The sequence below is a fragment of the Pezoporus flaviventris genome, unplaced genomic scaffold, assembly GCF_033815535.1.
Source record: "Pezoporus flaviventris isolate CSIRO_AGI_PZ_B2104156 unplaced genomic scaffold, CSIRO_AGI_Pfla_v1 ptg000078l, whole genome shotgun sequence".
Lineage (NCBI taxonomy): Eukaryota > Metazoa > Chordata > Aves > Psittaciformes > Psittacidae > Pezoporus > Pezoporus flaviventris.
In genome coordinates, this window is record NW_026892626.1 from 5404758 (window position 1) to 5431151 (window position 26394).

Here is a 26394-nt window from a genome sequence, read left to right on the forward strand (position 1 = left end):
TGGTTTCATAGGTTCTTTTTCACGATGAAGCTTTTGCTGTGTGTTCATTTGGATAGAACATAGCTTCCATTTTGTCTGGGTTGGTTTTTTTTTTGCTATAATTATCTATCAGCATGTCATCATTATGAATCATGCTCGCAGCCCAGAAAGCCAACCATATCCTGGGCTGCATCAAAAGGAGCATGACCAGCAGGTCGAAGGAGGTGATCCTGCCCATCTACTCTGCTCTTGTGAGACCTCACTTGGAGTATTGTGTGCAGTTCTGGTGTCCTCAACATAAAAAGGACATGGAACTGTTGGAACAGGTCCAGAGGAGGGCCACAAGGATGATCAGGGAACTGGAGCACCTCCCGTATGAAGATAGGCTGAGAAAGTTGGGGCTGTTCAGCCTGGAGAAGAGAAGGCTGCGTGGAGACCTCATAGCAGCCTTCCAGTATCTGAAGGGGGGCTATAGGGATGCTGGGGATGGACTCTTCTTTCAGGACTGTAGTGACAGGAAAGGGGTAAGGGGTTCAAACTTAAACAGGGGAAGTTTAGATTGGATATAAGGAAGAAATTCTTTATTGTAAGGGTGGTGAGGCACTGGAATGGGTTGCCCAGGGAATGCTCCATCCCTGGCAGTGTTCAAGACCAGGCTGGATGAAGCCTTGGGTGGCATGGTATAAGGTGAGGTTTCCCTGCCCATGGCAGGGGGGTTGGAACTGGATGATCTTAAGGTCCTTTCCAACACTAACGCTTCTATGATTCTATGATTATTCATCATAGTGAATTATGAATATTATCCAGTGTGTGGTAAAAAAAATGTGTTTAAATAAATGCAGATAATACAACATGATATTTTGTCAAAGACTGAGATGTTTGTCAAAGACCTGACTGGTTAACTAGCAGCTATCTTTTGATCATGACATCTGTCAGAACTAGTAAAATGTGAGTCAGTTTGATCTCTGTACCAGTTTAAAACTGGAAATCTGTATCAAGACCACAGTGATATGTTTGTTGAGCAGCTACTTTTATATTTTGTGTTTCAAAAAATAGTTTCCTAACACAATGGTATATACTAGTGATGCACAGTGTGGTAGTGTCTCTAGTGACATGCTGTCATATGTATACTCAGAGGATAACCACTATTAAGTGTTTAGTGACTGATTTGTGCCCTGCGTTGCTTTTGTAGATTAAGTTCACCTTAACACACTGTACCTCAGAAAGAAAACTTCAGCTTAGATGCTGAATCATGTCTTCAGGTTTTAATGCCTTTGCCCATCGGTCCCTGGCCTGACCCTCCAGCATGTATGAAGTACAACCTGGCATAAGCTCATGTGTGGATCCCTGTAAAGAACAGAGATCAAGCTGTCTTCTTGACTTCTTATTGCAAGTTCATAGCAAACAGGCCTGATTATGAATGCAGGGCTGAGGCTGCCAGGGCATCAACTGAAAGTATAAGGGGAAGCTTTCAGGGAGGGCAGAGGCTTAGGCAGCTTGAGGATGTGAGCCTCCACAGAGCAGCTGGCAAGCAGAGTGGCCAGTGAGACAACTTGTGTTAGTGATTGAGAGTAAATATAAACAACAGGAGTAAGGGATAGAAGGTGTTAACTGAAGAGAGAGCAGAGGAGAATATTTTATTTCTGACAGCTAGTCAGTATTTACAAAATAAAAAGCAAATGGCAGAGTGAACAGTTCTTCTGTAAGGCCTTATTTCCTACTAGAATAGGGTTTGGGTTACTTTAAAGGCACCTGTTGCATGTGAAGTAAAAACACAGAGAAGACAAGACATATTGGTCTTAAGCCACCACAATTTCCCTGGAGCTTACCTTGCTGAAAAGCTCACCTTTTCTGTGTTTGTACTTCAGCACAATCCATACACATTATTTTTCCTCAAGTAAAAAATTGCATCCTTTTGACTGTGAAGACAAGAAATCTGAAAGAACAGGTTTGAGAGCTATTAGGTGACTGCCTCAGGAGTAACGGACAGACAACCTGACTGACCATCAAATATTTGGTAGCTGTGTAGCTTCTGCCTGATTTTATGCATAAAAAGACTCCTCTGCTCCTTATCTTTCTTTAGAAAAAGTGGAACCTGAAGACATGCTAGCCAAGAGAAAAAATTATCTGCAATGACTAGGTGGATGATGCCTCCTGTCAAGCTGTTCACTGATGACTCCTGCACTGGTATGAAGTCCCTTGCTTCCTAATAAAGACAACTAAATTTCACGTGCATGCAAGTAATGGGAGGAAGAACCTGGACCTGTTTTAGTATAAGAAAAGGAAGCATTAATTAGCATTAACTGAAGTCTAACCCTTAACCACAGAGAGAGATTTGTTTCTTTATGACGATTTCCAACCCCGGTTTTGCTGCAATGATTTATCTGAGAAGAGCAAAGTTGTCCTCAATTCCTACGCTTTGCAAACTGAATAGAACTCATCTGAAGCATGATTCAAAGTTACAGATGATTAAGATAGTGAGAGCACACAATAACTTGACAGATACCTGGTATAAAGAAAAATAATTATAAATCAGAATGACTGTATCCTGTTGTAAACAGCTTACATGAAAAGCAGATCACAGGCTTTCGGTTTAGCACACTGGTGTGGCATTGCTCAGTTTCCAGTCTGCATTGCAACTGGACTATGAGAACATAAATGTCAATGGAGCACTCTGGACTGAAGCATATTTAATATGCCACATATTCAAGGAGTTAAGGGTATTTTTCCTCCCATTATTCTCTGCTACAATCTGATTGTTCCAATCATTAAAATCCTGTTTTTAATTTCCAGGCACAGTTCATTCATACCCAGCCTACACTCTTTGTGCTTGTGCCAACCACATCTTTCAGGCTAAATAGTTAAAAAAAAAACCCAAAACAGTGCAGAAGCCAGAATTGGAAATCGGGGTTATCTCTGTGCTGTGTGGAGCTGTCCTAGACTAGTTCGTGCCTTTCTAATAGAGCTGGACAGAGTTCACCCTATTCCAGCACCTAATTATTTAACAGCTGTTGAAGACATCTCATCCTTGCTGCTGTGCAGGGATGTATATTACCCACCATTACTAATGAATCACGTTAGCTGATACATTTTCCCCCCTACACACTCATTTTCTTGACTCAAATTGTGTAAGTAATTGCACTTTGAATACATTAAATGAATGGAAAGTGGTATAATTATGCTATGCTATCAAGAAACCTGCTTTTTCCCTGTCAGGACTGCTGGGGGCAGAGCACAGCCCCTGTCACAGTCCAGAGCTGTGTCTGAAGAAGCAGAGGACCAGACGGCAGAAAACAGACAGGCAGGAGAGCTTGGAAGCTCTGGACCACCTCCTGCCCATGAGGTGCCCCTTGCTGGCCCAACCCAGCAGCAGTGGCCTTGCAGAGATTTCTCAGCCCTGCCTGCATCCCAGGAAGGAGCCAATGCTGCCCTGCTGCTGGCCACCCCACACCAGCGACGGAGAGAACGAGGTAGGCACATCTGCTGAAGATGGTTAACCTGGCATTAGTAATTGTACTAAGGAGGAAAAGGAGAAGGGAAGGGAGACAGCTTGGAGTTTAGTGGGAAGCTGGAGTCTCATCTCCTGCAGCTGGTGAAAAAAGCAGCAGGCAAAATCACATTTCCTAACTGTGCTAGCTGGACACAAGCACATTTACATGGAGGGACCCCGAAGCCCACAGTCTGGTATTGAAAATCAACCCCATGAACATGAACATACATGTTGTCAAGTATCTACTGTGCACTTCTGTTTGGGTAGAGGAGGGAGAGAGGGGTGACTCACAAGTGCTGAACTTCTGAGGAAAGCACAGCTGTAATCCCAGACCCTGAGAGGGGGGAGATGGCTCAGGACAGTGCTTGCTTAAGTAGTGCTTACCCTTCATCCTCCACCTTTTGTATTGCCATACAAAGCAGAAGAGAAAAGATTTCCAGGAATAAAATTAGTGTTTCAAGCAAGAGCACTCATCAGTCCCATTACTAATTATTCTACAAAGGGGTGAGATCTTGTGCAGAACAGAAGCGGGAAGGTAAGATACTTTGGAAGACAATGGATGACACTGTGGTTGACACAGGAAGCTGGTTACTTTGTATGGTGCCATCTTTCCTAGCTCCCCTGCTTCAGGTCAACCACTGTACGTTATAGGACTCCACTTTTCCTTGTGGAAAAAAGCCTGCAAAAATCTGTGTGTGGTGGTTCGGCTACAACAGTGTATACTATATCTTATGTTTGTAATGACATAAGGATGTACTTTGCCTGGTACCTAAAAGTAGAAAAGAATCAGAAAGAATCAGTGCTGAAGCTATCTTAAAAAAAAAAAAGACACCACACACACACAAAAAGAAAAAGAAAACACTAAAAACCTGTGGTTTATTATCAGCTGAGACAGTTGTGCACAGATGAAAGCATTGCTTTCCAGTGACTGGGTGCTGGGTGAAAACAGCTCTCTTGGTCATAACATCTTCCAGTGATTCTTGTGTTCCTATTAAAGTCCGTGCAACTACCTGAGAGGTTGTCCCGGTCCCTGTCCTGTCCTGCCTCCCGTTGTCTTGCTGCAGCTTCCACTTCAGGCTCTCCTGTGGCAGCTCTGGTTCCTGCAGCCGATGGCAAGCACATGCGAGTAACGCTGCTACTACGGAGCGCACGGGTGTGCTTCCCCATCAGTGTGCACCACAGCTCAGCTCCTCAGCCTTCCTCACTGCAAAACTCGAGAAAACACACCAGGACTATCCCTTGAACTTCACCTGGTTTTACTGAGCTCTCTGGCTGCATCACCCCGCTCCCACGCCGTTGTCACCTCGCCATTGTGACAGACGGGCTCGGGCCGAGCACGGGGCTCTTCTACGGCTCCCCTCCCCGAGCCGGGGCTGTGCTGGCCTCGGGGCGGAGCGGAGCGGGCCCGGCCCACCCGCTTTATAGCGCGGGGCGCTCCACGACAGCACTAGCGCCGTCCGTCAGCCCGGCCCGCCGTGGGGCCGCCACAGCCCGCGCGGACCAGGTGAGCGGCTCAGGCCTGTCCGGGGGAGCGGGAGCGGGAGGGGACGTTCGGCAGCAGCAGCAGCGGCGGGGCCGGCGCAGCGCGGACAGCTCCTCTCACGCTGAACGCGTCGCCGCGGAGGCATCCGGGGGGGGTGCGGCTGCCCGAGGTGCGGAGGGCTCTGTCCTCCGGCTCCCTGTGCCTGGACTGCTGTCAGGTAGTCGGGCTGGTCTGCCTGCTTCCTTTCTGTTCTTCCTCTTACCGTCTTTTTTATCTTTTATTTATTTATTTCTTTTTTAACCAGTTATTTGTGCCTTGTGCAGTCGGGACCGGGGATGTGTCCTTGTGACGCTCAGAATTGCTGATTTTATAGATCACGAGAAAGACAAAGCGTGCCGAGTTGTCTCCCACTAAGAATCGAAAGGTCTAACAGCACTGGTTGCTTACAGAGATACTTCAGAACTCACAAAGTCTGTTCCTGTGGCGTGAACGGTTTGCACCTGTATTTATTAGAAGTGGGGAAAATAGCCTTTATTTCATGTTCTCCTTGCAAGCTGATGTCTACGCGTGTCACTCGTCTTCGTAGAGAAGCCTCTCAGCTTGACTTTTGGATCTGTGCCTCTGAAATTCAGGTTTTAGAGAGAGGATCTGAAGTTCTCTTCTGACACTGTTATTGCTGGAACTGCAGGGCTACTTCTGAGAAGTGTTTGCCAACCCTTCTGTGGTGCTAGATTTGGTTTCTCGGAGAGTCTGAGAAAATTGTAAGGCAGCTTTGACGTGAGCCTCCTGATCATTATGTTTTGTGAGGTGGAGAAGGGTTTTTTTTGACTGCTGTTCTTAACCTTGTGACGTTTGGCAACGATATTTGTTTCCTTCCCTTGATTATCAATGGAAGATAGCAAGTCCCATGAATGCAGCTGCAGAGGGCTTGTGCTTTCACAAATGCAGCTTAGTAGCTTGTTAAATCTAGAGAGACTTAACTAACATGTAGTAAGGATATTTCTATTTTTTTCAAAGTATGCATATATGAATCCTTTGTATTTTTACAGAAAAAAAAGTGGTGTGTGCCAAAGAAAATGTAAAAAGATGTGACTGTTGTCTGGCAATGGGTTTATTTTCACAAGCTGTGTGAGGGTCTAAAAGGAGAGAAAGCATGTTGCTTGTGAGTGGCTCTTTGCAGGAGCAGAGCTGAGGCTGAAGCTCATCCCACAGCTCTGTGTGCATCGTGACGTGCCTGTTTGTACTGCCTCTGTGTCCTGTGTACCTGCTGCTGGTTACAGCTACTCTCTCTGCTGCTCTGAGCTTGCACTGAGGTTTGCCCATGATGTAAATACTTTCACCAGTAGCATTCACTCCTTCATTTGCATTCTTGTAAGCACAGAAATATTTGCATACAAGTAATCTGAAAGTAGCCACGTAACACTGATATGTCATCTCTTAAGACTATTGCTTTTTGGGTAGTGGTATACTTCTGGTGAATCCAGTCTTTATGTATACTTGAAGAATTAACCACACCATGACTGTAAATGTATCTACTGCTGGTAAAGTCCCTTACAGCAAACTGTTAGACTGTGTTGGTATTACACTACATGAAATGTGGTTCTTTGGATGCAGTGCAATGTGGGAGGTTATTTCCAGCCAATATGACCAGCAAGCAGTGGACAAGGTTGTACTTGATGCTGAGCCTGGCAGTGGCAGATGTGAAGAAATCCTCCTCTGCTTCCATTTCACCCTGAGTGGACCATGGCACAGCAGCAGAGTCCTGGTGTTTGTGGCTAGGGTGCCTTCAGGGTGAAAGCGTTACTGATTTCATCTGTCTCAAGTTCCTATCGGGCCATTTTTGGATCACTGCCCATGGGGTTGACTTGGCAGGGTTTTATTGTAACTGCTTGAAACTTTGAAGAAGACTGCTGAGGATCATCATTAGCAAAATGTAACAAGACTGTAGATGCGCAAGTCTGTGTTCATTAATATTCTGGGTGTTGGTAGTGAGAGTTGATGGTTAATTTGCGTCTCATCTGGAAGGTTTGTGATGAAGGCTAAGGAGAGGAATTGAATTTGAAAAGTGAGAAGCACATCAACTTCCACCTTGGAGCAGGGAGGGGAGCGAGTCAGTGTGAGTGGAGATCACATCCCTTTGCAGGCATCAGGGCTAGGAAAAGCACTCTGCACAGCATAGGGTGGCAACCTTTAAGGAGGTTCATTCCCTTTTGGGGAATGAAATGACATGTTTGTTTTTTTTTCCCCGCACAACAGGGTTTTTTGTGTTTGTTTTGTTGTTGTTGTTTTTTAAAAAACAAAGCTCAAATCCTGCATTTTGCAACAGTTGATGTGGGGAAGCAAAAAAGACCACTATAGAGGAGTGAGCCATGAGAGTGTTGGTTTGGGTTTGCATAATGTGTCACTCCTGGCATAGTTTAGGTAAAATAACAGGTAGAAGCATTCATCTCACTAACTGCTTTCTCTTTTCTCTTGGGGGAAGGTAGAGGCAGTTGTTCTGCTTTCTTCTATCTCAGTCTAATACTGCCTTTTCCTCACGTCGGAGGCAGCCCCCGGCCAGCTGTGATCTTCATTTCCTCTGCCTCCCGCCCTGATCTCTGCTCGCTTCCGCTCCCAGCTGCCTGTCTGGGTGGTCTCTGGGGGCTGCAGGGGGTAACTCCGAGCCTCCGGAAGCGGATGAACCTTCCTGCGCTCTGCTCTCTGCTCTCTGCTCTTTCAGTTCTGCGGTGTTGTTCCCCGAGCTGAACTCTGCTAGCGAGGTAGTGCTTTCAGGATTTTTCTTTGTGCCTGTTCTCCTTTTTCCTGACGTGTCTGTGGATGTAGCTTGTATGATACAATCCCCGTTATCAGGAAGAGCCCTGAACGAGGCAATGAGTGGTGTCTGTGCTGCTAACAAAACAGTGCTGCCTACATGGCATTGAACTCTCCCTGTTACAGCATTGCCTCCTGCACAGGCTCCCCTTTCTGAGAATAAACAGCTGCTTCTTGGGTTTTGTAAACAGGCACGAGTGAGATCACTTTGGAGGAAGACTTTGGTTTTTTTACCCTTCAGCTGGTTACCAAGAACAAAAGACATTAAGGAACAGAAGACGCAGAGACAAGGACTACACTGTCATGAGGCTGCACCTCAAGCACCATCCGCACCTTAGTGGCAGTTGTGGAGTGCATCTGGGAGAGGAACCGAACTGACATTTTCTTTATCTCTGTGTGGTGCAGAAACACACTTGGCATTCATTTCTGTCACATTTGGGGCACTTGGAGTACATTAAGGTGGTGCTTCTGTTGCTTGCTCTCCCCCAGGGAATCTGTGAAATACCATGCGAGTCAAATCACATCTTCTCAGGCTTGGCTGTAGGGCTTAGAGGTAAATGGGGCGTGGGTTCAGCCCTGGGAGCTTGACCTTGTGCTAATGACAGGGCTTCAACAGCCTGGAAACCTCCCTTCCACTTCAGTTAAATCAGGTTTCATTTGTGTGAATGTGATGCTACAACCTCACTGACTCATCACAGAGGCTTGCTGGTGCTTTATCTGCTGTTGGTTTGAGGCTGTTGCACAGATGCTTTTTTTTTTTCATTGGGTCAGTTTTAAATATAGATAAATAATCAAGTAAACCAAGAAATCCTTTTTAAATAATGATTGAGTGTCTTGGGGGTAATGACACTTGGATCAGGAGGTTGTTGCTTTATTAGTGCAATTTGGAAAGTGAATAGTAGTCTAAAGGAAACGAACACAAAAATGACCATGGTGTGAGTGTTGGGCTCCTTGAGCTAATCTAGCACTTGCCTTGAATTATGCATTTCTTCAGGGAGGAGGTGGAGATAAGGTGAAGGTCTGGACAGATGGTTAAACACTAGTGTTTTAAGCAGATGTGAATTTGGTCTTTGGGTCCTTGTTGTTTGTGCAAGGATTGTGTGCAGCAGGGCCTGGGAGGGGAACTGGGGGTTGCACTGCAGCCTCCTCTGGAGAGGTGATCAGATAGGAGGGATACAGGCACACAGGAAACAAAATAACCTACAGTTTAATTCCTGGGTGGTTTTCCACTTCCAGCAGCACTGCAGGGAAGGGCTCTGTTACAGGTTTCTGGAAAAAGCAAGTGAGCTGTGTGTGCCAGTGTTGCTCCTTGTGCCCATGGCTCTGTGCCTGATCTGATCACAGACTGCTTTGTGTGGGACAAAGGAAACGGAGAACCTTGACCTGGTAATTTCTCTTGAATATTAAACCACACTGGTCCTTTGCCATGCCTCGTGAGCAGTGTATGACTTTGGCAGTTGTGGAGTGCTACGAGCTAAGGCTGATCCTGAGAAGGAAAGCGAAGTACGCATTGGTGCTACCCTGAGTGGGAGCTTGTGAGCTAACACTGTGGGGACTGCTGCAAAGCTGTCGTGAGAAGCCAGGCTGGATGGAGCTGCAGCTGTGAAACTGTGCTGTAGGAGGCTGGAGCAGTGGGTCTCTGTCGTGCTCAGCCATGTGTGGTGTGTTCCGTGTCCCATGGAGGGGATAAGGTGCCTGCTGCAACTGCAGCTTTTGGATGGCCAACAGTAACAAAATGCTAATGTTCCTGAGAATTGAGGTGTGAACCTCTGCTCCTAAAGGGGAATTTATGTTGTTGATTGTTGGGGTGAGGAGTAAGGAGGTTTTGTAGCCAGCTCAACATCTGATGCTGAATGAATGTTTCATCTTGCTTGGCGAGTTGGGGAGGAATTTTCTTTCTGTGTTAGAACTCGTTTAGTGTTTTGCTTGTTTACATTGCACAGCCAGACAGGTTGACCAAGGCACTCTAGAGATATGGACTGTGTTGTTTTATGAGCTCCTCCTTCTCAGTGTCTGTCATTTGGTGGCTTTGTCTTCATATGATTTCAGAAGGCTGGCCAAAGGCATTTACTTGTTTTCAGTTACTTGATTAAAGTAAACCACAGTCATGACTGCAACTTATTGACAGTTACCTAAGAGGGTAAATGAAGCTGCCAGAAAGCAAAGGGAAATAATTTCCTGTTTACAAAATTTACACCTGTTACTGAGGTGTAAATAAATGTGGATTTTTCACCCAGCTCAGCAAGGCAGTGCCTGTCTATGCAGTGGCATGTCCAGACCAAGAGCTCTGGTGGCAGCAGCCAGGAAAGGCAGGATTTTCTTAGCTATGTAGGTTGTGGCTTACTTCCTGCAGTATTTGGAGAAAATCTAGCAATGGGGATTATGAAATGTGGCAATAGCCTTTTCATAGAGCCTCTTTATGATGGAGACTAGCAGGAGGAGTTCTTAAAGTGTTTCACATGGTAGGTTTTTCGTTTTAGTGGTAGGGGAGAGGGTAAATAGAGTGAATATTTGTATTCAGTTTCTGCTTTGTGGTGTTACAGTATGAATGTCTGAAAAGTGATCTTGCATGAGTCTCAGTTTCTGAATAAACATGAGGTTTGTTTCCATGTAGAAAGGCTGCTGTTTCCTATCCCAGGAACTCTGGCAGTGTCCTAAAAATTCTCACCGATGTTTAGAACACAGGTTTCTAGAGGAAAAAATGTGCCTGTACCTGTGCGGCTCCACTGTCGTTTAATGCACTATCTTTTATTTTTCATTTTTTTCTTTTCCCCAGTGCTAGCTTTAGGCAGGAAAGGTCTCCCTCCCAGGGATGTGAGGTGGTGCACTGCAGTGTCTTTTACCCACAGCAGGGACTTCAGGAAAACACGTCCCTGCTGGAGTCAGGCCAGGCTGAATCTGGCCAAGCTGCTGCACAGGCAGTGCTGGCATGGTGGTCACGGTGTCACCACGCTGCTGCCTGCACTTTCAAGTGCTGACCTTTCCCACCCTTCCATCGCTCAGGCTCTTCATGTAGACAAATGTCTAGTGAAAACCCGCCCAGAGCAATAAAACAAGAAACAAAACTAGTGCAGAGCTGACTTGGCATTTATCACAATCTGGTTTTAAATATTTTAGTGAGGCTGGGCTGCAGTGCCACCCCTTCCCTGGCACAGATCCTGAGGACGCGCTCTGTCTATGCTACCCCACCGATGTGGAGCCATGCAGCCTGGGATCTCCTGGCCACCAAGACCGGGGTGACCCCACCAGACATGCATGCACCTGGTTTCCCAGTGCTGTGACAAGACTTGTTCTGGAATTACTGCTTGCTCCAAGGCAGGCAGACGTGCAAGCTTACCTGAAGTTTATCTTAGATACATGTAGTACCAGGTTTCATGCAAAATGTCAGTCTAGGTAAAAAAGCATTTCCCTGCCTTCATTTTCTCGCTGCTCTTGAATCTCTCTTGGTTGTGGGTCTGTTCCTGCTTCATGTCACTCCTGTGCAGGCCCTTTGTGCGTTGCATCAAACCCCTGTGGGAAGGACTGCTCCCAGTGCTCTGTGCACGGGGCTGCTATAGGATGGAGTATCCAGCAGCCCTTTCCTCCTGGCTGCAAGTGTGACTCCTGCCTGATTATGGCAGGAGAGCCTGTGCATCCCAGGTTGGAAGCTAGGGTGTTGTGCTGCCCATCATGGAGATCACCATCATTACCAGAGAGCCCTGTATGAGAAGGTGCCTCGAAGATGCATCTCCATCCTTGGCATTTCCTGTGGTGTGTGTGCAGGGCTTGTTCCCCGCCCAGCAGCTTGCCCCATGCCCTGTGTGTGTGTGCCAGGCAGAAGCCCAGTTTGTTCTTGGGTTTCACCCATGGCTGTCAAGACTGCCTGCTGGCTGTCAGTGCCCCCTGATTGCCTGCACCGTGCCCTCAGTACGTATGGCTTTCTAGGTTTGGCTGGTTTTTTGTCTCCTTCCACCAAGCTTGGTACAGGATCCCTGGCACTAGCTGGCAGGTCTGGTTACCCTGCTGTGCTGCTGGTGTGTGGCTGCATGTACACGGGAGGCTGCTGTCAGCTCCCAGTGAGCAAGTCTGGAAAATGGTCACTTCTTAAGGTCATGTAACTGTTAGCATGTGACCAACCTGGTAAATTGAATCAAAATACTCTTTCATAACAGCAATCACTGCCTTTGCTGTGTGCAGTGTTTGCTCTGCTACTGTGTCCTGTTCCTTCTGTTTGCAGAGCATGGTACTATGTAACCTGTGGATTTGCGTGAGCAGGGTAAGCATGAAGCTGAATGCAAAACCTTTGCAAAAACTTATGATAGTATCACAGACTGGTTTGGGTTAGAAGGGACCTTAAAGCTCATCCAGTTCCAACCCCCTGCCATGGGCAGGGACACCTTCCACTAGACCAGGTTGCTCCAAGCCCCATCCAACCTGGCCTTGAACACTGCCAGGGATGGGGCAGCCACAGCTTCTCTGGGCACCCTGTGCCAGAGCCTCAGCACCCTCACAGGGAAGAACTTCTGCCTAAGAGCTCATCTCAGTCTCTGTCAGTTTAAAACTGTTCCCCCTTGTCTTATCACTACATGCCCTGAAGTAGGTACAGGTGCTTAAGGTAGTGACTGTTGTAATATGATGCAATAGTTCTATTCAACATGTGCTTCTATATCAAGTTTTAGTTTTATACCTGAAGAACGTGCATGCTTCAAGATTCATCTGCCTTTTTTCAACTGCAACAGTTGATTTTTGCCTTTCCTGAAAAGCTGTGTTGCCTGTTCCCTCACTTTGGTTTGTGTTGGCTTTTGAGCATTATCACAGTAGACATAAACAACAGCAACAGATCTGTGATTCTGGACAGCTCTACCCTATTCAGTACACTTCCAGCACGTCATTGGAGCTATGGCTCTTGCAATCACAGCATGTTAAATAGTTTTGTTGACGTGTAAGGCGGCACGAAATCCAGCCTCACACACGTGCCTGTGCTGGCGCTGTGGTTTTGCAAGCAGTAAAACACAATATGACTCCTTTTGCCATTTAACTGGCTCTCAATGCAGAGAGTGCGTGTGCTGAGCAAGACAGACTGGTTTGTGCACACATGATAATTGGGGAAAGCAGTCAAACTCTCTGTGGGTCAGTTTTCTCATTAGCTGGTTGACAATGCATTGCCTACAGTAGACATGCTGGACTGTTGGTATTGTAAGGCTTTTTGAGACTCTTTTTCCTTGAAGTCTAAAGTGTGTTATCAGTGATGTTTTCCAAACTGCCATCCAAGAGGATCTGATGGAGGATTTGTATGGTGTGTGGTTTCCAAAGAGTTCAGGGTGTTTACTGAGGTGGCTGCTGTCCCTGAAGCAGCTGTGGAGGCAGTGAGCTGTGGGTGTGAGCTCTGGCTGCATTACTGTTCATGCAGTCACAGATTTGATTACACCGTATGGGGACTACCTGTTTGTCGGTGCAGTAGGTCACACAGTTCTAGCGAAAGCAGTGGGGATAGTTGTGCTGCCAAAACTGAGCTGAGGAGACGTAAGGTAACAAGGCAAAGCTCTCTGGTTTGCTGGTAGTTTGGTTGTGTGTGTTGGCTTCTGTGTTCTGTTTGGCAAATAAGTTATGTAAGAAAAACACACACACTGCACGGATCTGTTCTGTATAGTGCTTGTCCTATAGACTTTAGCCAAACAAATTCAGACAATTACAGCTTGAGAGTCGGGAACTAACCATGCGTTTTTATAATGTTATGAAGCACTTGTCTCCCAATGGATCACAAGTATGACTTCCGCTTCTGAGCGGTGTTCATGACTGCAGAGCATGAAGATCCTTTGCTTTGGTCTCCTCTTCACCCTAAGCAGAATGGAGTTGATTGCAGGGAGGATTTTTCTGGTCACAAGCAGGCACCTTGGCAGTGTGTCTGCTGTGTCCCGCTTGCTGATGCAGGACATGGACATTGGCCTCAGGATGGGCAGGTGCCGTGATGGGCTTAGCAGGAATGAAGCTTTGCTGCCATTGGGATGTGGAGGCACAGTCGCTCACTGGCAGGGAAAGCAAGGGAGCATTACCTCCCTCTATTAAGCTGCTTTGCAAAAAGTCTGTTCCTCTCCAGCAGTATGATCCAGATGGGAGTGAGACAGACTCTGGATTGAAGCAGAGAACCAGGGCTGGCTATTGGCAGCCTGATGAACCTCTGTGGCTCAGTCAGGGCTTTGTATGCAGAGGTATGGACACAGCTGGTCCTCACCATGCTACTGCAAACTGGGTTGTTATCTTCACGTCACAGCCAAGAGAAGGAGGATGCTGAGGGGAGTCTCAGGGTCACAAGCGCAAGGTTGATTCCAGCATGGTGAAATAAACTGTAAATTGAGTTCAGAAATACGGTGGAGAGATGCAGCAAGACAGAAATGCAGGTGCTAAATGGGCCAGTGTTTCTATAAACATGTATTTATGAACTTTCTCCATTAAAATTTAGGGGTCATCCCATCTCCTGTCTTTAAGTGTGTGTGTGTGTGTGTGTAAAAATATTCCCTTTTGTTTTATTTTAATGGAATGTGTATTTCTGTACCTCTGAGTGCTCTGTCAATTAGCACAAGCTGAATGTGTTTCATCAAGCTGTCTTTGTTGGAGTGATGAAGGCAGTCACTAACTGTTCATTCGGGTGCAATATAGTGTTTCAGTAAATTGTATATCTGTCGGACATTAATTGATATTGATGCAGCTTCCTAATGATATCTCAATCGCAAACCTTTTGTTTAATTGATTTCTGAAAGATCTAATTGGAATATATTCAGTTTATTAGACTAGGATGCTTAAAAATAAAAATATGCATAGCAGGTGTCAGGTGGTGAGACTGGGAGATGGCCAGTGCATTGGGACAACCACAAAATAGAGTCAGGCCTGGTAAAAAGGAAGCGGTTCAGTGGGTGCCGTGTAGTACTGGTCTGAGGATTGAGTTATTTGTGAGGGGCTTCTGATGCTGTACCTTGACATCTGCATCTTGCTGTAATGCTGGCAAATGAAAAGTCCTCAGAGGGTTATTTTTTCCTTTGTCAATACTCATACGCCTCAAATTTCCATGTTTACAGATATCAGTAATATGAACTGTTTTCCCCTATTCAAAATGTTGATTAGGGAGGAAACACAGTGAACTAATTGTTCTGAATAACGCTTGAGCCACATAAATATTTTAGGGCATTTCAGTGTTCTTAAAAGGCTCAAAGTTGCACGTGAACAAACGTCTCCATAATCCTGGCTGAAGTTTTGAGATGTGGGAGAAGGCTGAGAAAGGAACTCCTCAGAAGTGCCTAGGGATTTACATATGTAGAGCTATTCTTCATAATAGTGTCACACTATGTAAGCCCATTTGCCTTGTAGATGAGCCCTAAGATGCTTACACACAAGACACATGAGCTATTTCTCATGTTTTGATATAAATATTTCCTGCCAAAATGCAATAAATCCTGGAATAAGTACACATGGAATGTGCCAGCATGGAAGTAATGGCAGGGGGAGAGCTTCAGACCTGCAAAAGCACTGAAGGAAGACTTGAGTTGCAGAGCTCAAGAGCAGCCACTGGAAGAGACAGCTTGGTCTCTGCCCAGTCGTACAAATGTACTTCATCTGGGAAATACGTAAGCTTGCTGTGACTGGGCCTGTGTAGCAAGAATAGGATGAGATGTATTAAATGTTGCCTCTGCTATCAAAGAACAGAGTTCCCAGCCTTGGCTAATGGAGGTGTGATGAAGGCAGCAGGAGTCTGGAGTAGTATAAGGTGTTACTGTTGTACTTAGAAACTTAAAAAGGGGGTGGTGGCGTGTTGAACACCAGGAAGATGCTTGTAGCTCCTCTTGCTCTCTATCCCATTTATGTGTCTTCTGGTGGAAAATATAAGGTTTGATTTATGAATAAAGTCTGCACTGTTCCCTATGCGCTCCTCTGAGCAAATGCTTCTTTCCTGTTTGGTCCCTTGGATATTATGCTGTTCCCTTTCCTTCTCAATTTGCTATGCTTTGACTTTTGATCTCATTGCCTTTTCTTAATTTCTCTGTAAAAATGGCCACTCCTTGCTGCCCACTAAAAGGAGATTCATTTGTTTTTTTCACATGACCTTTAAGCTGTGGAACTCCTTGCTTATAGAATACTGTAGGTGCTAAAAGATTGTATGAGCTCAGAGGAGGCCTGAAAAAATTTACTGGAGGTTATTAAATACCACCATGCAACCTGCAGTTTGGAATTTATTTAAATTGTAAATCCAAAATGCTGGAAAGTGAAGGTAAACACCAATGTGTATTTATTTACCTTGTACTTCACTCTGACCTAGGCAGCCACATCTGGCTTGCCAGCATCAGATGGAATAAAGGCATGCTGATGTTCCCTCATTTTGCTGCAAAAGTACTTTTGTGATCTACCTTCATGCTTCTCTGTCATAGAATCATAGAATGGTTTGGGTTGGAAAAGACCTTAAGATCATCTAGTTCCAAGCCCCCTGCCACGGCCAGGGATACCTCACACTGTTACTACTGTCCCTTTATTACAGCCCATCTGGGACATGTGAAGACTAAATAGGGAAACCAACACTTGCTGCTGGAGGTAACGTGTGATGTACTTGGCTCCAGGAAAAGAGCACTGGGAGCAGGACTCTGGGAGCTGCCATATGTGCTTCTGCTCCTGGTGCTGGCAACACCAGTGTTGCTGGAGTGGTTTTGCAAGCATCTGGGCAGTGCTGTGACATAGCATCACAGTGCTGCTACAGAAACAACTGAGTTTGTAGGCTGGCAGTTCATGCAGAAACCAGTTGGAGACTGAAAGCAGGGCAAGAGGCCTGGTGTCACACCTTGGGCTTGCGCTGGCTCAGCATCAGCATCATCATGCTGGTCCAGGAGTGATAATTCATGACCTCCCTGCTGCTCTGCCTTGTCCTGGTGCAGGCCTGGGCTGTTAGCTGCCCCAGCAGCACATGGAAGAGGGTAACAGCTCCCAACTGTTCCCACCATGTGTGGCTGGTGAGAGGCTGCTGCCTCCTGCTGAGGTGCAGGTGGTGGGTGCAGGGGCTGATGTGCAGGTCCCTGTCCCAGACTTCAGGTGTGGTGCTCTGGAACCTGTGGATTTGCATGAGCAGAGAAATAAAGATGAGTGCAAAACCTTTAGAATTACGATAGTATCACAGGATGGTTTAGGTTGGAAGGGATCTTAAAGCTCATATAATTCCAATCCACTGCCATGGGCATGGGCAGGGACATCTTCCACTGGAGCAGGTTGTTCCAGGCCCCGTCCAACCTGGCCTTGAACACTGCCAGGGATGGGGCAGCCACAGCTTCTCTGGGCAACTTGTGCAGTGCTCGTGAGAATCCCCCCTCTTCCTGTTCTCCCTGCCCTGTTGTGGATGTTTTGGTTTGTACCAGAGATAACCAAAGCAGAGTGAACAGCATTGCAAGTGATGGTCATTTAAATACTTGATGACATTAGCCAGTAATATATGTGCACAGAAACTTAAGTCACTGGGTAACACTTGTGTTTGATTAGCATGCAGTAATCATTACCATAATCTTCATCTTTATCTTTGCTGGGTAAGAACTCACATAGGAGGGTGCTTGCCTGGGGCCTGTCACTGCTTGCCCAGGTATGCCATGAGCTGGGGAGAGTTTTCCATCTCTTTTAATCTGTTGTATAAACAAAAACAGGTAAGTGAGATTTTGTAAGCAGGCTGAAGTCTTGGACTTGTGCTGTGAGAGAGTGTGAGGGGAGGTGGCTGGTCTCAGGGCAGCTCTGTGCCCTTCCCAGCATTGTCTGAGGAAGTGACCTCCCGACTGGGTGCTCCTGTGTTCTGCTCCCACTGAAATACTTCTTGGCAAGATGTAGGATGAAATATGGCCTCCTTTGTATCATTTTGCAAGCTCTCTCTTTAGGCAAATCCTAGTGATGAGTGATGTCACCCTGGCAGCTGGTGATGGCCTCCTGTGTTTGCCTTCAAGTGGAGGCCCCTGGCTAACTCTGTTCTGGACAATTGGGAGCAAGAAGCTTATGCAGCATCAGTCAGTCACTGCAGATACTGGATTTCCAGTGAGGGAGTCTCCTCTATATTTTTGATAGAATGAGCCACAGGGTATCAACATATATCCTTCAGTATAACCATAAACCAATCAAACTTGTACCCAACCTAACTGTCCACTCTGTTCCTTAACTTAAATGCAGTTTAAGTTCATCTAGAAGCTTACACGACCAGTGGAAAACACAGGACTGTAAGAAGTCCTCACCTTTACCAAGACACTATAGAGGCTGCTGATGACTTGGTTCCCCTCTCACTCCCTTTCTGTGGCCTTTGCTGTGCAGGGCTGGTGTGTGCTGCTCAGGCAACATTGATTCATGCACAGCAAACTGCTCACTAGAGGAGCGGAAAGGCAGCTGTAGTGTTTTGGAGAAGGTGTTCACTGCTGAGACTGCTTGGAAATAGCTGTTGCTGCTTAAACTCAACCCTGTCTTAATTCAAACTAACTGGAATGCACAGAGGAGCAGTAGGAATTTTCCTTGTGGTGTTTTGTTGACCTCATAAATAGGTTTTTACTGGACATGGGGGACAGTTGGGCAGTGTCCTGGTCCCCATTAACTGCCAGATCACTACAGAATGCAGGCACTCCTCTGCAGCCTCAAGAGCATCATGTTTATACTGTAATCCTTTGTGTGGACACGTCACATGCATGTTGCAACTCCTCTGAGTTTCTGTGTTAATTGAAATACCACTGTTAATTGTGGAAAGCTAGTCATGCAGACTCAGCTGGAAAGGGGAAGCTTTTTGAACCAGCTGTGTCGTAATTGCATGTGTTCTGTAAGTGCTGATCTTTTTGACGTAGGAGTGCTGTGATGCTCTGTGGTGCTGGGATCCTTGTGTACACTGGGGTCTGAGTACCAGAATGTGCTTTGGGCAGAAGCTGAAGGTGAGAGCAGTACCACGGCCTGGTGCTCAGTCAGTGAGTGCTCAGATGCCTTGGAAAGGTGCCAGGGAGATGGGAGCTACTTTAGAATAACTGGGGGCACAGTTGGGAGTCAAGCACCCCTGGTTCCTGTCCTTCATCAAGACAAGGGATGCAGAGAGCAGAGGGTCACAGTGCTTTCAGTCTTTCAGTAGATGAGAGCAAGGGGCATACTGTTGGGAAAGGGCACTTGGAGCAGAGTCAGCCTCTCATGCTCACTGTGTGCCATTGAGCCATGTTCTTAACGTTGCTGAGATCTTGTAGCTGCCAGCAGAAGAGCAGGCAAAGCACAGGGGTTTATCTGCACAGCTTCCTTACAGAAGGAGAGAAATGCAGGTGTCTAGAATAAATTTGGAAACCAGGACATTTTGAAAGCAAGTGATTAAAAGTTTGAGTTCTTGCCATTGTTTCTAAATCCAAAGGAAGTCCAGAAAACATTTTCAGATGTCCATATTCCCTTTTGAGGCTGAACTGAAAGAGCTAACTTCAAGGAAAAGTCAGCTGAGTGTGGCTGCTCTCGGGGTACAGAATGTGGCTCTCCCTTTGAGGAAAGGGCCTTGTTTTCCAGGTATGTGTGGCCAGTGCTGTCCTCTTAAGAGGCAATTGTGCTACCTTGTGAAAGCAGCTCCTGCTGACAGTGTTGTTTCCAGGTGAGGAGGCTGGGAAGAGCTTTTCCTCTGTGCCAGAGCACTGAAGCATGCTGAGCAACGTTTGCTGGGCTGAGCTCTGTGCCTGCTCGCTGGAGGGGTTGCAGTGTTTCTGTGAAAAAAGAAACCATTCATAGATGGAGGGATTTCCTGGAGTCTGTTGTGCTTCTATATCTGGTTTGACTTCTTTCCAGGCATTCCCTTTAAATGAAGTGAGACTCGATTTCCATGGTAGTGTTGTGCTGGTCAGAATTGATAACTTCCCCCCAAACTGCTAATTTTAGGGTATTTTTAAAGGTATAGAATAGACTTAAAGAATAGAAAAAGAATATGTCAATATAGAGAGAACTGATGGTGGCACCTGTAGACCCCCAGCTTGAATTACTTCTGTAGATCTTTTTGAGTAGTATGTTTTCTAAGAATTTCAGAGATTTCTCCTGCATGTATTGCATTCTGTGCTTTGTAGGTCACCTGTTGGAGGTGACATTTTGGGGTCTTTTTGTGTACAGAGTGCCCAATTGTTCTGAAAAAGAAGTATGGTAAAATATATGTATTTGCTTTGAAATGTTAAATCAGTTGATTTTTTTTTTTTTTCTCTAATGGTTCTGTGAATTATTTATATTTTTGTTTGGTGCATACCTACAGTCTAAAAAAAAATTGTATCTATATATATACACACACAAACCCCCCACACTGGTGAAAAATAAATGATGCATGTTGAAATATGGGCAGATGTAAGGGTCATCTGGCACGTTGTTGGAGTTTTCTAAAGAGCCTGAATATACCTTGCCATCATGTTGCCTTCAATCTGTAAATACCTTGGAGGCAAATACTTTGCTGGCTCAAGCAGAAGAAATACAGTCTGCACTGTTCTTGTCTTTGTTGTAGCTAGAATTGCATTCTGCTGGGCTTTTGTAGCTATGATTTCCTGCTGTGAAGTCCTGGCTGCCTTCACAAAACACAGCAAGTGTGATGCTCTTGGGGAGCTGTCTTAGCAGAGTCTGGGGTTCATGTGATACCTTCCTTACCATAGGCAAGTAGAAGGTGGTGGCTGGTCTGGAGGGACAGGGAAACTCGTGGGAACAGGGTGGGAGCTGGAGGGCTTGAGTTGTAAGAAACTGGGTTTGTTCAGCTAGTCATGAGGAAGGGAAGGTATTGCTGGCTGCTGAGGAAGGGCTGTTGGCAGCAGTCTGCATCCCAGGGCTGAGTCTTGATGTGCAGAGGGTCAATTCAGAACCCAGGATAACATCTGAAAAGCAGTCTTTGAAGACTGCCAGTAACTGCATTTGGAAGGCAAAGCTTGTGCAAAGAGGAAGGCTGGGACGTGAGGTTTCAGTTTGAGTGTTTGCTGTAGGCTTCCTGTATAAACACTTGCAGCCTCTGAATGCCTCCAGCTGCGTGTACAAGTGGGGATAGCGTGTCTGCTCCTTTAAGAGTGCTGCCAATAGCAGTGAGTTATTCCCTGTAGGAAATGAATTGATCCCTGTATGAACAACGTCAAGACAGTGGCCACGCCAGAACAAACTGAAATAGCCAAACTCCACCTTTGTCTTTGAAAAGGCACAGATGAAGCGGTCTTCTGCACTGAGCCGGCTGAGCGGAGGTTCGCAGGGGACAAGAGCTGCTGTCATCTCACTATATGCAGTGCACACAGTAAAACTTGGTCATTCAGTGTGCAGTCGTTTTCAGTGTGTCCCATTTTCACGATTGTCAGAGAAACCCAAGAGGCAAACAGATGTGCTGGTGCACTTGCACATGCAGTGGCACACCAGACATGCCAGCACAGACTGTTGCTGAGCTGTAGTGTAGGCTTCCTACTGCTCGTGTCATCCCCTCCTCTTCTGAGCTGTACTCACTTGCTGCAGTGGATGTGAAGTTGAGCATAGCTGCTCCTGGCTGCTTCCAGCTGCTTGCATTTGTGTATCAGCTCTTACTGAGCTCTCATCACAATTTAGGACTTGGTAATAGACTATGAGAGTCAAGGCCATTCATCTGCTTTGGCCATGGGCAGAGAACAAAAAGGGTATTTGTACAGTGAAATGGCACTGAATGTTCTACATCAGTGTTTTACTTTATGTTTATGGAGCAGAGGGCACAAAAATAACATAAATGGGAACAATAAGGTACATTAGCACACATCTAACTCCATTAGCTGCCTTTATTTGTAAGTATTTTTGTTGCTGTCTGTGCTGTAAAGGGGGGAAATTCTCCTGCCTCTCTACCCTTGTTTGAGGAAGGGAATGGGTAGTACTTTGTGGCTGGCTCTGCTGTATTGCTGTGGATGGGTGGAAAGCTCTGCATTTTGTTTGTCACCTGACAAGCTGGTTTATATTTAAATTAGGAGAGAAAGTGTGTGATTCTGAAAGCTGTGTTTTCACTAATGCTAAGGCTAGACCATGTGCGCTGAGTTCCCAGAATGAAGTTTTATTTGCTATTTGACTCAGTAGTTATTAGTCCTGCCATGTCAAACATGCATTCCTTGAAAGAAATGCACGCAAAGGAGAGATCTTGTGAAATCTGAGGAGACTTCCTCAGTACTAGCCAGCACAGCAGGGCCTCTTTGGAGAGACAGGAAGTTTGGGAAATCCTGTCCCTTTTGTGTTACCATCTCCGTCTCAGCTGAACTTTGTCATGGCGTTGGGCAGGGCATCATCTTGTGATTGGCAAATGCCATCTGTATTTGAAATGCCATCCATAAAGCTGTGGTTTTGTTTCCAGCTGAGTTGTTGCTCTTGAGAACAGTGTGGAAAGCTCAAGCTAGTACACGAGGGAACATGACTATCCATTTCTACCTTCTCAGTACCCTGAGCAATTAAACACAAAAGCCTTTGTTCCCTGGTGATTTCATTCTTAAGAGGCCTCTTTAATTTTAGTCCTTAGTTTCAAGAAGAAATAATGAGAATTTGTCATTGACAAGAAGGCTGCGTTTCTCAAATGTCATGTGAAGGATCCATTCCATAATTCATGTGCTGGGGAGTGTGGGTGTCAAAAGGAGGGTGTGTAATGGAGATGATAAATTTCAGTTCAATGAAACTATTGGTATTAAAGTCAGCTTTACTTGCCTTCGGGACACTTTCTTGACCGAGATCACAGTGCTTTTTGCTAATTCATCCAGGTATCCAGGTAATTTTAGATTTTTGTGAGATTGTGATGGGTTATTGTTTATTTTTGTACAGTTTATTCCTCTTCCAGTGTGGACAGGGACTTGCAGAGTGAAACCAGAGCAGTGCTGACCAATTTCTCGTATTTGTCACTGCTGCGCCTGAAAGCCATACTTTTGTGTGTGTGTGTAGAAGAAGTGCTGCTGCTTCTTATCAGCCATGGGTTCTTTGAGTTGTGCTTGTATGATGGGATGCACATTGCTGTTGGTGTGCTGAGAAAGGGACCTTCTCCCTCCTTTCCTGTAGGACATGAGTAGGAGCAAATCTGCCTTTGGCTGTGGGGGTCTGAATGCAGATGGGGCTATTGGCTTCCTAGTTGTTGGACAGTTGTAGCAGACAGAAGGGGACTGATTGTTCTGCCAGATCTCCCCAGGCTGGAGGGGTCACCTCCTTGTGGTCAGCCACTACCTCCCTGCTTTGTCTGTTTTCCTACCCTTGGCAGAGTAAATGAACTGTTAGACTCAGTCTGAAGTGAATTAAGGAGCCACTTCTATGATTTTTCGTCTTGCAGTCAAGCTGAAGGTGTTACGAGCTCTGACAGAGCTGTGCTAATAGCTGAGCAGCAGCAATGAAGTTAGCATTGGTGATGGCACTGCAAAAATAACCTCCAGCAGTGAAGGTGCAGCTTTTATTTCAGTGTTTCTTCTTTCAGTCTTTCTTGTAAAGTGTGCTGATGTGCAGCTGCAGGAAGCTCCTCTGTGCTGTCAGTGGTCAAACCTGTCTGCCTGGGAGCTGCATGGGGCACACTGGTACTAGGGTAGGCTTGAGCTCTGTTTCAGGAGCCATTGCCTGTGAGTAAGGCAGGAGTAAGCAAATAAACGTTAGTTGTTGAATAATCAGTTTTCATTGGAGCTTCCTAGTACAGTTTACAAAAGCTGTGGGATTGAAAAATAAACAAACTTAATAAAAAATGAACTCAACTGATACAGAGCAGGAGCTTTTGATGCAACTGTGTCCATGTGTACGTCTGCAGGAAATGAGTCACATTCTTACAAAATCATCGGCTGAAGAATTTGTGGCTTTTATGACAATTCCCATTTTGGACTAAGTCAGATCTCTTCTTCTCTCTAGGCTTTTCTCAGGCATCAGGAATGTCTTCTGAGCCCACTTCATCTGCCTCGCAGCAGTCTCCCACCTCTCCACCCTCAACCGGTTCTCTCCATCTGCCTGAAACCCGCAGGGCAAGAGACCGCTCCCCATCGCCCATGAGAGGGTACCTCATTCCCAGCCCGCTGCCCACCCGACGGACCAGAACCTTCTCAGCGTGAGTATGGGAAACCTGCACTTCACAAACACACACCAAGCAAGTACTGAGGTGAAAGGAGTCAGTGGTGGTGGTGGTGGTGGGAGATGCTTTGGTATTTTCTTGTTCTCCAAGAAATTCTGGTGCTGCTAGACTTTTAGTCGAGATTGCCTGTAGTTTTTCAATGCTCTGTTTGTGTAGATGATGCTCAAAGTCTTTTCCACTCTTAAGGTCAGAGTTTTACAGGGAAGGGAAAATACACTGGGATTTTTCAAAGCAGAGTTTCTTGTCTGAAGCTTTGTTTTGCTTCAGTCACTGGGTTGTGGCTCTTGGGACCAGTTCCTGTTGGTGTTTCTTCATCAGCTCCATCTCGTGTTTTGACGTGACCTCTCTTCTTACCAGACCTGACCTTGCTGGAGGTTTTAGTTCTTTCAGTCTTGACACCTGTGCTACTGTCAGCCAGGTTCCATTTTAGGGATGCTCCATGACCCTGTCACTTTTCAAAGGGCTTGTTTCCTTTTCCTATTCAGCTTTCATATCTCCATCTTAAGATTGCTCAAGTAGACCTGTAAAAGAATATGTTGGCTTTCAAGGTATGAACCCTGGTCTCTGATTCTCTGAAATTATGAGTTTTTCTATAAAATGAGGTTTGTTGCTATTTGTAGTTATTTGAGGTAGAGATCCTACAGCAAAGTTGGCTTTCCTTGAGCTTTCCTGTGGCCCAGGTGGGGCTGTACAGACTCCTGGGAGCCTCCTGCCCAAAGGGGACTCCTCCACAGCACAGCAGTAGAAGATAATGTTGCAAGGATTGGCCATTGCAGAAAAGTCTCAGTGCCTGTGATGGTCCTCCCAGTGAGGTGCTGACCCACAGAAGACAACGTGGGCTTCTTTCTTAATTTCAGTGGCCTTTGACTCAGGGTGTGAGAGTAGATTATGAAGCTGTCATCAGTCTGTTGCACAGTCTTGCAATTACTTCTGTGTAAGGGAGGCCTGAGTGAGACACTGTGGAAGTAAGATCTCAAACCCTCAGCTAGCTTATTTTGTGCCCCTTAATGTAGTTGGCCTGCTTTTTCCTTTTTGCTTCTTGCAGTGTTACCCAGATCTTTTCGTCAAGAGTTATCCTTGCAGATTTAAATAGCATCAATCTTGATGATGCTTTGTATTATGGCTTCTGTATTCAAAATGAGGCAAAAAAGAACAGCAGCAGCAGCAGAAAAATGTACGTGTTGTCAGTTCCAGAAGCCTTCAAATGCCCTAAACTTTGTAATGGAAATACATTGCTAAAAGGAACATAACTGACTTGATAATTGGGATTGCCCTTGAAAAGCAGTTCCAAACTAGATTGCCTCAGTGCCATGTTAATAATGAACTCGTTGTAATTCTTCTTAGCTGTTAATCCTAGTCTGAGTCCTACAAAACTAAAGAATTGGTTATTTGACTTCCACAGTTCTTTAATCATTAATTACTGTAGGAATCTTGCTGCATTTTGTTTGCTCTGAAAATCAAAATAACTATAATTTTACTTTTTTGTGTTGTTTTGTTTTTTAGTGTTCTCTTTTTATAAGAGGAGCTCTAAGTGAGCTCTGTCCCCAGAGTTGTATTGAAAAGATGAATGTGACAGGCAGTGGCTGCTTATTCAGTGGGATTATTTAATTTGGGTTCATTGCAAGTGTGGGGCCTTTTTCCCCACTGTACTTTATCTCCTTGAAAGCTGCAATTGAACTATAATGGTTTATTTAGGGCAGTGAGTGCTTTCTCTGTGTAACAAGCACTTGTGGAGTCAGGTGCAGCTTTACAGAGACGGAAATGAAATGATTTAGCGTAATGGAGACTTCTTTCTTTAGCACTTTCAACTGTATTTCTTTAGTGCTAATTTGACTTAAGGCACAGAGCTGTTGCCACATTTTTTAATGATTTTATTTAGACTTCAGTAAACTTTAAGCATATGGGAAGTGATGTCAAAATTGCCACGATGCATGTAACCAGATGGCAACACAATCACTTACTGAGTTTGAAGAATCCCACTGAAGTCCTCTTATAACCTGCTGGATAGTCATGGCATAAGGAGGTCTTGATCTATTAATTCCTTTGTGTAAACCCTATAAGAAGCCTAAAACAGTTGGCTTTATTAATGAAAGTATTTGAGATTGCATCTCTGAGATACAACTCAGCATATTTGATGGGGAGAAGTATTTAATCACACAGTTTTCAGGATGGGTCATGCAAGTTGTTTTTCTTGATTGGTAGCAAGTCATTTTAAAAGACAGGTCCCATGACAGTGGAGAAGATCAATCTTGATCTTGATGTTTTGCATACCAGCTATGCTTTATAGCCTGATGGAGTCATTTGGAGGTGAAATGCTGACTTCACTGAATCCTAGTCTGGCAGGGTAACAATACACATGTATGCGGAAGGGGTGTGTGTATGTGTTTGTACATGACATGTGTACACATTATGCATTGCATTCTCTCTATACTAAGTGCATACCGATACTCCTAAACTCACGAAAGGCGTAAGATGCTTATATTTAGCATAGTGTCCAGAGGAAAATTTGGCAGGGTGATAGAGCAGATGGATTCAAGATGGCAGCTGATGGATTATAATGCTAGTGAACATCATCTTTATCTCCCTTAAAAAAGCTACAGG

The 26394-nt window shown here is 45.5% G+C and overlaps 1 protein-coding gene across 1 annotated transcript in view; it reads left to right on the forward strand.

The window, feature by feature from the left end:
• Nucleotides 1-2126: 2126 nt before the first annotated feature.
• Nucleotides 2127-26394, forward strand: part of CARHSP1 (calcium regulated heat stable protein 1) — a 38051-nt gene continuing 13783 nt past the window's right edge. Inside the window, exons 1-4 of the mRNA XM_061473980.1 lie at nucleotides 2127-2166; nucleotides 3196-3449; nucleotides 4895-4973; nucleotides 23577-23769. Of these exons, the coding sequence (XP_061329964.1) occupies nucleotides 2127-2166; nucleotides 3196-3449; nucleotides 4895-4973; nucleotides 23577-23769 (566 nt within the window). The remainder of the gene's footprint in view (nucleotides 2167-3195; nucleotides 3450-4894; nucleotides 4974-23576; nucleotides 23770-26394) is intronic.